An 11,554-nucleotide genomic window follows, 5' to 3' on the forward strand; every position below is an offset into this window, starting at 1 on the left:
TATGCCTGTGTAACTCAAGTAGATATAGCCCAAGACATCTCTGATCCTCATAACTCATGACCCTAGATAGAGGCCCAAAACCTTCTCTGAATAGACAATGAAAGCGGCCTCGTATCTCATAGTACACTGTGCAATGACATATGTAATGTACCTCTGTCTCTGGCTCTAGATGGCATAAGCGGCATATCCTGCTATCTGCTGGTGTCCCTCTGAATCTGTCAGTCTCAATCTTGAGCTGATGTGAGGACGTGCGTATCTGGCCAATGGCACAACGCAAACCATGAGAAAGATGCGTGTCCATATAGCTAGGTCGAATCACAAACCCATCCCCCGTGAGGTGGAGAAGATGCTCTCTATAGAGAGCCATCTTTGTGCCCAACTCCTGTATCGGCTCTATCCATGTCCTCCTCGTGCCTAGCTGGATCAAATCTCGACTAATGAGTCTATTAATCTCTACCCGCGTCAGAGACCTCAAGGGTGCCTGTAGAGAGTATTGAAAAGGAGGCAACCTGTCCATGGTGAAACCATGTGTCTGAAACCATGATGCCATCTGTGCATACCAGCATGATGTATCCCCATTAAGAGCTAATTGTCTGGAGGACTCTAGAGCCACCCTGACATATCTGTCTCTGGTAGTATCCCACAGACTGTGTGCAAAGGAGACTGATCTGGTAAGCGCCTCAATCTCCATAGGGGGGGTAGCTAATTCCGCTCAAATGATATCATGCGGTACGGAAGCCTTGGCTCTGTGAGAGAGAGAGAGAGAGAGAAGAGAGAGAGAGAGAGAGAGAGAGAGAGAGAGAGAGAGAGAGAGAGAGAGAGAGAGAGAGAGAGAGAGGAGAGAGGAGAGAGAGAGAGAGAGAGAGAGAGAGAGAGAGAGAGAGAGGAGAGAGAGAGAGAGAGAGAGAGAGATGAATGAAATGAAATGTTATATTAACGTCTTCAAAAGGCCAAAATGAGAGAGAGAGAGAGAGAGAGAGAGAGAGAGAGAGAGAGAGAGAGAGAGAGAGAGAGAGAGAGAGAGAGAGAGGAGAGAGAGAGGAGAGAGAGAGAGAGAGAGAGAGAGAGAATGAAATGAAATGATATATTAACGTCTACAAGAGGCCAAAATGACCTATGAGACCAACTGATTACAATGATGAGTCTAGTACCAGTCTGGGTACAAACAAGAAAACTACAAACAAAGAACTGATAGGAGTGCTACCGACTCCTATGGGTGGCTGGTAGGCTGAGCAATGGTATCATGCCATAAAGGTACAAAGTGGGGATAAGTGTCACCATGATACAATATAGTAGTAGCATGAAGCCTATCCCGATCGACATTTTGGGTGTCGTGCTAGAATCCTGTGGATCCTCTGCCGCAATCTCCGCCGGTGCTGCGTGGCTCCCCTCCTCAGTCGCGGTCGTCTCGATCTCCCTAACTCTATAGCTCGATCAATGAGAGTACCGCTGATGTGTGTATGGGTGGGAACCGAGCTCTCTGGTGGTGGTGTCCCCTCTAACTCTGTGGTACTCAGACTGAAGAAATCTGAGATGCGTCTCTGGGACTGTCTCTGTCTTTGCCCATTCAATAGAGCGTTTCTATGTCTCTGAATCTCAAGTAGGAATAATCCGAGACATCTTTGATCCTGATATCTCATGACTCTGTCTAACGAGTCAAAACCATCTCTGAATAGACAATGAAAGCGTCCCCGTATCTCATAGTAGACTGTGCAGCGACATATGTAGTGAAACTCTGTCTCTGGCTCTGCATGGCATAACTGACATATCCTACTATCTGCTGTATGCCTCTGAATCTACCTGTCTCAATCCCAAGCTGGTGTGAAGATGTGCGAATCTGGCCAATAGCACATCGTAACCTATGAGATAGATGTGTGTCCATGTAACTGGGCCGTGTGACAAATCCGTCTGTCGTGAGTTGAAGAAGATGTTCTCTATAGAAAACCCTCTTCGTACCCAACTCCCGTGATGGTTCTATCCATGTCCTCTTGCTATCAAGCTGAGATCCTGCCGAATGAGTCTAGTAGTCTCCATCCGTGTAAGAGCCAAGGATGGTGCATCAAGAGAGAGAGAGAGAGAGAGAGAGAGAGAGAGAGAGAGAGAGAGAGAGAGAGTTGAATGAAATGAAATGTTATATTAACGTCTTCAAAAGGCCAAAATGATCTATGAGACCAAAAAGTTACAATGCGGTGAATCTGATACAATGTCCGAGTACCAAAAAGTACCAAAGATAAAAGGTATTGAAATATAGAATCCTAAACTGCTAGATGCGAACTAAGTAGCTAGCTGGAATTATGTAGGATTTTAATAGGGGGGTGAGAGTAGTGAATGAGGGCTAATACAACACAATGTGGGTGTATCCTCAAAAAGAGCTAAATTACAGGAGATCCATCATCAGTCGCTGGCGGATCTCATCAATCTCCTCCATGGTCAGTAGTTTGACCGTGTGGCCAAAGTGATCCGAATCTCTGATGCATCCTCCGTCGATACTGTGTAGTCCTCTGCAGTCGTGGGAGTTTGGATCTCCCTAGCTTGGTCGCTCGATCGTCATGTGCCTCTGGTGTGAGGAGAATGATGCTCGGCTGTCTGTGGTGGCTGCTCTTCTCGGTGCCTAGTGTCTGCTCTAAAGAAGTGTGTGATCCGTCTCTAAGGCTGTCTTTTCCTCCTCTCATCAGGCTCTCTCTGTGTCTATGCAACTCGAGCAAAAACAGTCAGACATCTCTGGTCCTCATACCTCATGACTCTGGAGAGGTCCAAAACCCTCCTTGAACAGGTAGTGAAAGCGGCCTCATATCTCATATTAAACTGGGCAGTGGCATGTGTGGTGCAACTTTGTCTCAGGCTCCATGTGACATAGGGGACATGTCTTGGCCTCTGCTGGTACTCCGCTGTATCTACCAGTCTCTACCTGAAGCTGGTGTGAAGATGTGCGTATTTGGCCAATAGCACATCGTATCCCATCAGATAAGTGGGTGTCCATGTATCTGGGCCTCATCAGGTAACCATCCTCAGTAAGGTGGAGAAGATGCTCTCTATAGAAAGCAGTCTTCGTGCCCAGCTCTTGTGCTGGCTGTATCGAGGTCCTCGTGGTATCTAGCTGAGTCAGGTCCTGGCGGATGAGCCTGGTGATCTCAGACTGTGTAAGAGTCAGAGAGGGTGCATCCAATGACTACTTGAAGGGGGGCAATCTGTCAATGCTGAACCCATGTACTTGAAACCATGATATCATCTCCCCATACCAGGATGGTGTATCTCCTTGCATAGCTAATTGTCGAGAGGACTCAAGTGCTAGGCGGGCATATCTATCTCCTGGGAGGTCCTATAAGTGGTGTATAGAGGAGATTGATGTGGTGAGCACCTCAACCACTAGTGGGGATCAGCTAGCTTTTGCCATGACCCCCCAAATCAGCTCTGTGGGTACTCCCATCTCTTGTAGTCTGCGCATCATCCGTCTCCCATATGATCTGCCCTCTTCAATGATAGCTCCGAGTGTCAGAATGTGGTCAAGAGTAGAAAAACTTCTCCTGAACCCTGCCTGCCTGGCTGCGCGTATCTTCCTCTTTGTCCATCTGCCCAACTGCTGCTCAAGAATGGATGTGTACAATCGTGCCAATGTGTGTCTAATCATGTTAGTGTGATAATTCCCAAGCTCCATTGGGTCTCCTGACTTGAATATAGGTACAATAGTAAAAATCCAAGCATCGGACAGACCCTCACACATGGCACGGGTGAACATCGCTGCCAGAAGCTTTGCAAGCAAATCCCTGGCATGTAAAATGCTCAGCCACTAAGCCATCATGATCATATGCTCTCCTTGTCCTCATCCTATCAATGGCCTCCTTCACCATCTCAGCGGTGTAAAAAGCACGTGTGTGGGCATGGCTCAGGGGGGTCTGGAAGAGGCAGCTGTCCAGGAATTGTGTACAGAGATGATGCATATTGGCCCCAGGCCTCTGTAGAAGTAATGGCAGGAGGGGCGGAGTGCTCATGAAGAGTCTCCATGCCTCACCTGAGTCCTGATACTCAAGAATAGCTGATATAGATCTTGCTCTAGTCGAGCCAAGAATGCCCTCTTCTTCCGCTACACTAGGCGTCGAAAGGCAATTTGATTGTCTGTGAGTGATGTCTTACAAAGGCACCTATCTTTGAAGTCTGACTCTCGTCTCGTGGCACTCCTCATCATACCGGCTATTTTGGGGCATGCTCCCAGAACGCCGTCTTTGCTCAGGCTGGGTGTGTGGGTATGCCTTTGCTGCTGCATCATGCAATGTCTGTGTCAGTATAGTAGTAAGCTCCTCCAGAGGTGCACAGGCGTCTACAGATCCCATCTATGTGGAGAGAGTTCGTCTCTCGTGTAAAGTGTAGCGAGTAAGGGCTGCTATTCGTGGCATGTGTGCTATACTAACGTGGAAAGAGATGGTCATCGACACAAGGGCATGATCTTCTGCCACACCAACAGGTCTGGGTCCAACTGTGAGGTCGTGGATACTAGAGATAAAGCTCGATTGTGCCATGACATAATCCACTGTGCTGGCTCCATGTCTGTGTGAAAACATGTAAAAACCTCCCGCAGTGGGAAATCTCTTTAGGCCATTCAAAATGGCCAATCCATGTGCAATCTCCATGTCTATCAAGTGTACTTGGAGGAAAGTAGCAATTAGCAATGTAGAGATATTTGCCTGTCTCTGCCCTCAATCTCACCCACATGTACCTAGCCTGCTTAGCACTGTGCGGCTATATGTATCAATGGCTGCAACTCTTCCTTGAATAAATACCCCCCCCCCCCCCCCGTCCATCCAGTCTCGTAATCAGGGTGTAAGACATGATGCATGGGTGGGTGAGGTGTGAACAATCCCCGTAGGATGGCGGCTGGATCTGCAAAAGCTCGGATGCGTCTCTCCTCTAGAGATCTGTAGTAGCGCTCCTGGATCTCCTGGATCTCTCTCTGGTGAAGTCGGGGTGCCCTACGTCCATGGGGACGTGGACGTCTGTGAGCTCGGACCTCCTCAGCCTGTTGTAGAGTCACTCCTCTCTGAGTAGTCTGGGATGGTGGTACTACTGCGCCCCTCTGGAAGAAATCTGGAAGCTGTGTCTGGCGCTCGTCCCTCATGACTGATGATGTCTGAAGGAGAGAGTCCCGGTGCTGCTGTGCCTCTATGAGGAAGCGGCCGAAAAGTCGTTGGTCTGTGGACTGAAGAGCCAGTGAAAGTCACCCCAAATATACATATGAATCAACTACCTCAACTTGTCCACCTTCTACCATGAGCACTGCTCTACTCCGGACTGTCCCGGAGGTGTGGAAGATCATGACCTTGGTCTTGCCAAGGTTCACTGTGAGACCTCCATGTGTGTAGAAATCATCCAAGGTGTGTAGGTGGCTCTATAGTCCCTCCTGTGTCTCAGAAACTAGAATAATATCATCTGCATAGAGCATAATATGGACTGGGTGTACCTGCCAAGTCGGAGCCTGCCCCGCCTGCTCGTAGGATGTCATCTGCTATCTCGTCGATGTAGAGGCCAAATAGGGTCGGGGAGAGGGGGCATCCTTGCTTCACACCAATGGTGCTAGCAATGGGGTCCGATACTCCACCTGGGCACCGCACTCTACCTATGACCTGTGCATACAAAGAATGAATGGCCCATATCATCTCAGATGGTATCTGTAGCTCCTGGAGACGCTGAAAGAGTCTCTCCCTAGGGATGGTGTCAAAAGCCTTGCGGAAATCCACAAAGCAGCAGTAGAGTCGTCTCTTCCGTGCTTTCGCTCCGTCGATCAAGCAGCGAAGCATGAAGATGTGATCGATGGTCGAGAAAGTGCGTCGAAACCCTGCCTGTCCTGGTGCACGTAGCCCTGATGCCTCTGCGTATGTGCTGAGCTCTGCCTCAAGAACTGCCCCATATAGTTTGGCCAATGTGTGGCCAATCATGATAGTCTTGTAGTTCCCTGGGTCCAAGGTGTTGCCAGATTTGTGGATCGGCACAATGGTGTGCATGGTCCACTCCTCTGGTAGTCCCTCAACCAAAGCGCGGTTGAAGAGACGTGCTATCAAGGGGGAGAGGGTGTCTGCTGCAAAGATGAGGTGCTCGCTCTGTAGTCTAGTGTGGTCTGCTGAGCGGCCACGCTGGAGGCGTCGAATAGCCCTCTTCACCATACTAGATGTGAAGAAAGTCGAGGTGGTGGTAGGTCGAGGGTCGGGTGGCTCCAGGATCAGTGGCTGCCCAGGTATTTGGTATAGGTGCTCGGCGTAATCATGCCAGATCTGAGGATCCTCCAGGGGGGTGGTAGGACGTGGCTCTCTGAGAATCCTCCATGTGGTGGCACAGTCTGTACTCATGAGAAGGTGGTATAGCTCAAGCTCCTGTTCCTCTTCGAAGGCCCGCCGTTTACGGCATGTGATGGCCTTCATCTGTCGCCGGACCTCGCTCTCAGTGATCTCCTCCAAGGCTCGTCGAGCCCGTAGCTGCCTGTATAGATCCCTACACTCCTTGTCGTACCACCGCTTCTGGGGCATCGTCCCAGAGGGTGGAGGTCTACCAATGTGGGTAGTATGTGGAACGCAGCTGAGGGCTGAGGTCTGTAGAACTACGGAAAGCTGGCTAGTGAGTGTAGAGAGTGGTGTATCTGGGTTGAGAGTGTAGATCCCCTCGTAGACATGTGATGAGTAAACTCTGGCTAGCTCATGTGTGATAATGTATGGTGTGGGTGGTGTGTGGTGTGAGTGAAGAGAGAGGGCAAGATATGCATGGTCAGCCCCAATAGGTAGTGGTGGGATGGTGAAGGATGTGAGCAGGTGAGCTGCCTCTCTGAAGCTGATGATGTAGTCCACTGTACTGCCGCCGCTAGGTACTGATGGTGGTATGCAAGTCAGGCCTCCAGATGATGGCCATTGCGCCATCCCGTTGTAGATAACGAGATGGTGTTGTGATCCCAAGCGAAGTAGATGTCGCCCGTATGGTGTCGGTGTGGTGGTGTCTTTGGAAAACCTCTCTGCCTCTGTGTTCTCCATGGTGGAGAGTAGCTCTGGGTCGTCAAAGTTGTAGATGTCACACTGTCTACTCTGTGTCCTGGCGTTGAAGTCTCCCGTGAGGAAAACTTCTCCAAGCCTGGAGTATTCCATGATCTCCTCCCTGAGACATGCATATGGTGAAAGTGTATCATCCTCCTCCTCTCCGCCCTGCGTATGAACCTCATCTGTCTCTCCTCCGCCTGTCTGTGCAAATCTAGAACCACTGGGTGCGAAGTAGCAAATGGAAATGTAGAGAATGTGTTCATCAGAGAGCTCAATCCGCACCCACATGTAGCGTGCTCCTGGGTCACGGGCTACTATCCGTATCTTGCTATTGAGTGAGCGGCGGTAGAGGACTGCTACTCCACCAGATCCTCTAGTGGTGTTGTGCTGTGTGCACTTCCTGTGTGTAGACTCCCACTGATAATCTTGTACTCGTGGTAGACCTCTCTCTGAGCTCTCATGTGTCTCTGTGAGTAGAATGATGTCTCTGTCATGCATCACCTCCTCCAATCTCCCTGGGTGTGTCCACAGAGAGCCGTTGCAGTTCCAAACTGCCATGTGTATCTCCTCATATAGTGTCCCATAGGCTGCGAGTCCCTATGCTACGGCCTTGCCATCGATGATGACCCGGCCGTTGCGATAGGAGGCTCGTTTTCCTTCATTGCGTGCTTGTTGGATCCGGGGCATGCATGCTCTTCTATGCTCCACTTGCATTTTTGTGAGGTCGTCATCTAGGTAGATGGGGGGGCCCGTGAGACCGCGTAGGATTACCCTCTTTCGGATGAAAAGGGTGCGTGCTTCTTCCGATGGGAATTGGAGTATAACAGGCCTCTTCTTGGTGAGGTCTTTGCTGGCTCGCCAAGCTTTGGTGAAGGGGGTTGGGTCTTCTACTTTGTAACCAAGTGTGTTGCATAAGGTTTTACCATCTTTCTCGGGGGTGGATTCCTTCCCTTCTTCAATGCCGGTGACTCGTATGTTGAGGCGACGGGCATTCCGCATCTTCTCCTCTTCAAGGGTGGTGTGTACAAGGAGAGCTTCTTCCTTGTGGGCGTCCTCTTTCGCTTCTTTCTTGAGGTTCTTCTTGACCACTTCTACGCATCCCTCCTTTGTGGCTTCGAGCTTGTCTTCCAGGCTCTCGGTAAGGGCTTTAGTGAGTTCTTCTTTGATGGCCTCCTTTGTGTCCTTGTTGATTTCCCCTTCCTCGGGGGTAATGGATGCGATTGAGGCCTTGAGGATGGCCATTTGCTCATGCATCTCTTCCTTCTCTTTCTTCCATCCCTCAAGCTCCTTTTTGTCTTCCTTCTCCCTTGCCCATTCTTCTTTCTCTTTGTTCAAGACTTCTACTTCTTTCTCAAGTTTGGAGAGGCGGTTGATGATAGTGGTGATGGCGGAGTCGGTCAATTTCTTGTTTTCTTTGATCGTGGCGTGTAGCTTGTCCTCCATCTTGGCCATTTCATCCTTTGTGGCCCCTTTTGCCATAGCCGTTCAGGGCAATTCAAAAGGTGTTTCATTGGGTCCAATTTAGGTTATAAAATTAAATAAGCAGGCGGGTATGCTGGGTGGGGGGTATCTGTTAATTGCTGGCGGATTTGTTTGTGGGCAGACCTGCCGGGTTCAGGTGGGCAGACGGGTTGGGTGTCTTGCTGTTGATGGGCAGAAAACTTGACGGGTAGGGGCAGTGGGCATAGACTCCAGCGCGCGCAGGCAGGCCCAAAACGGATGCTACAAAGGCTGCGCGCAAGTATTTAGGCGCGCAAAAGAGGCTGCGCGCAGGTAGCTGGAATGTTAGGTGCAGCGGAATGAATGTTTGAACTTTGCTCAAGATGAGTGCTCCGAACTGTGCTCAAGGTTCCTTTTACTTACGGAAGGGAGAGCCTTCCGTTCCTTTAGTGAGAGAGTGCAATGGACACAAACAAAGTGAATGGACACGGTGAATGGAAGTGCACGAGACTGAGAGATAGAGAAGAGAATACGACACCAGAGACGTAAAACCCTCCTCCGAAGGCCCCACTCTCTATGGCGAGAGTGGTTTACTTATGATTGCACAAATCTCTACAATGCTTGGACTTGCCGAGGATGTCGACGACGAGACGGTTGAAATCTGAAAACGCTAAGGGCTGAAATCTGCAAATCTTTATCTGCTGAATTCTGACTCTATGTCGATGATGATGTTGATGGCGACGATGCGACGACGACGTGCTGAAAACGCAGATGCTGAAATCTGCGTTTTCCGGGTTGAAACTGTAAACCTCGCTGGCTCTGACCGTGTGGCGAGAATCTGCTGCAGGAAGGTGAGATCTGCGAGGTTCGGGACTTCTTCTGCGATGTCTGAATGCTGAAAACTGAAAACGTTCGTTCTAGGGCTGAATCTGTCGCAGAAGATCTGCAAAAACGCGGAGGTTGATCTGCAAACCAAAAACGCTAGGGCTGAAAACTGACCTTGCGGGGAAATCCGCTAACGCTAGGAAATCTGTTGTGTTGCTGTGGGAATCTGCTAACGCTAGGGCGCCGGAATCTGCAAGTGCAAAAACGCTGGCTGATCTGGTGCAAAAATGCTAGGCCTTCTATTGAGAGAAAACGCCAGAGTTGTCGCGAGGTTTGGTCTTGCTGAGAAGTTTCTTGTTGAGCTTGGCTCGTGTTGCCTCTTTCTGCCATTTAGTGCCAGTTTAGGTTTGCTTATATACAAACTTACTCAATTTGCCCTACCTACTTTCCAACAAAAGTCACTTAAAAATAATAAGTGAAAAATGTCAAAAATAGGTAAAATAGGCTAAATGCATTGGAAAATTCCCCTAAAGGATTCTGATGGGAATGCTTATGATCATGCTGTGTGCAACCAGAGGATATGCATCTAAATTAAGTGACTGGGCATTCACGTTCTGTCTACAAACAGACTCACAAAAGTGCCAGAACACTTCTAAATCTAGACTGAGTGGACTCAATGAACCCTTGTCGTGCTGTAGCTTGTCCACGGACACATAGGGTTGGATGTGTCACGTGACCAACCAGTACTCCTTTTCAAAGTGAGGTACTGGTACCGAACTGTATGGCATCGAGGGAGATCGTCAATAGCATCCGGAATCTTGGCAGGGACTCTTCGTCGGCCCACTTTGATGTGTGGGTCGTGCGGTACTTGAACTTCAGAAAGGTCTACAACGCTTGCTTTTTTGGGCCACGTCGAAAGCGACACAAAGTCTTTTGAGTCTCCTTCAATGCTTCCACTTCTTCTATGGACGTAGGTTCACCTTCTTCAAGAATCTCCAAGGTTGAAAATTCCTGAAACCACTTCCAACACAAAAACATGAACTTACCTATTCCATGAACTTACCTATTCCATGTAAAGTGAGTGGAAAAAATCTTGTCTTCCTCAAAGACTGTGCATGCAATGTAGATGAACAAAGAGACGGAGTGCCAACCATTCACCCCACACACGCAGACAATGAGATCGAATCTTGTCTTGCTGATCTAAAGCAATCAACTGTGGCAATTCACAACGGAAATGCCCATGCTTGGTGCTCATACTTTCATGTGCTCTTTCTACGAATGTGTCATGCGAAGGAAGAGACATGGAATGTGACTTCCTTGAATGCATACTTTTCAGCTTTTCATGACAATTCCGCATACATTTGTGCTCATTCATGAGTGAAATGTGCTCAACGTACAATGTCATGCCTAGGAAAAGGGATCACATAAAGACACTGACTAAAATAAAGGAAACGATCACGAATGAAACACTCGAACAATGCGTGCGTACTAATCATGCGAACAGATAATACTTCCTGTGAGATTTCTTTGGACCTTGACTCAAGAGCCAAGATCGGTTCTCCCTGATTGATCGAATCTTCTTGTGGGGGTTCTGTGGACCTCGACTTGAGAGCCAAGATTGATCCTTCGTGATTGATCGAATCTGCAACGAGATTAGCTTCGCTAGCAAAAGCATCCACTAACACATCATCCTTGTGAACAATCACGTCATCTTCATGCAAATCATCATGCTTGTGAGAAATCACATCTTGATCATGCAAATCATCATGCTTGTCATTATCATCCAAATCATCATGCAAATCATTGTCATTCAAATCATGTGTGTCATGCTGTGGAGAAGAAGAGACTGAGAGAGTCTCCTTTCCCGAATCTCTTGCATCTGTGCGTGCACTTGAGAAAAGAGTCGCAAGAACTCTTTCATGTGTTGGTCACTCTTTTCTTTGATGGCTTTGTTCTCGCGATCAAATTTTGCTTGACTTTCTTTGTCTTCCAAGTCGTACTTACGCTCTATGGCTGCCATGCTTTCTTCGTATTCCGATCTATGGCTGCCATTTCTTCTTCGTAGGCCTTCTCTTTCTTCGCGTTCTAACTTTCTTTCCAGTAACAACTGCTTCAAAGCCTCCATAGGAGTTAGTGCAATCCTTGGCGTAGATGGGGAAGGGGGAGGGTCGGAAAAAACTCCTGGTGGGGAAAATTCTTCTTTGCCTCTCTCATGCTCATCACCTCCGAGCGAAGTATCCATTCCGCTTCGAGTGATGACCATCCACTGAAGTCTTGGG

The 11,554-nt window shown here is 48.8% G+C and overlaps 1 protein-coding gene across 1 annotated transcript; it reads right to left on the minus strand.

Annotated features, from left to right (window-relative positions):
- Positions 1-6,795: 6,795 nt before the first annotated feature.
- On the minus strand, positions 6,796-8,489 carry LOC147417270 (uncharacterized). Its single transcript, XM_086507746.1, has one exon. It carries the CDS (start codon positions 8,487-8,489, stop codon positions 7,608-7,610), a length of 882 nt encoding a protein of 293 aa, XP_086363872.1. The 3' UTR covers positions 6,796-7,607.
- Between the last annotated feature and the right edge of the window lie 3,065 nt (positions 8,490-11,554).

This window comes from Adiantum capillus-veneris, unplaced genomic scaffold, assembly GCF_014529385.1.
Source record: "Adiantum capillus-veneris isolate H3 unplaced genomic scaffold, ASM1452938v2 Hic_scaffold_293, whole genome shotgun sequence".
Lineage (NCBI taxonomy): Eukaryota > Viridiplantae > Streptophyta > Polypodiopsida > Polypodiales > Pteridaceae > Adiantum > Adiantum capillus-veneris.

Excerpts from the sequence above, each read along its gene's own strand:
- LOC147417270 (XM_086507746.1), bottom strand. The coding sequence starts at position 8,489 with ATGGCAAAAGGGGCCACAAAGGATGAAATGGCCAAGATGGAGGACAAG.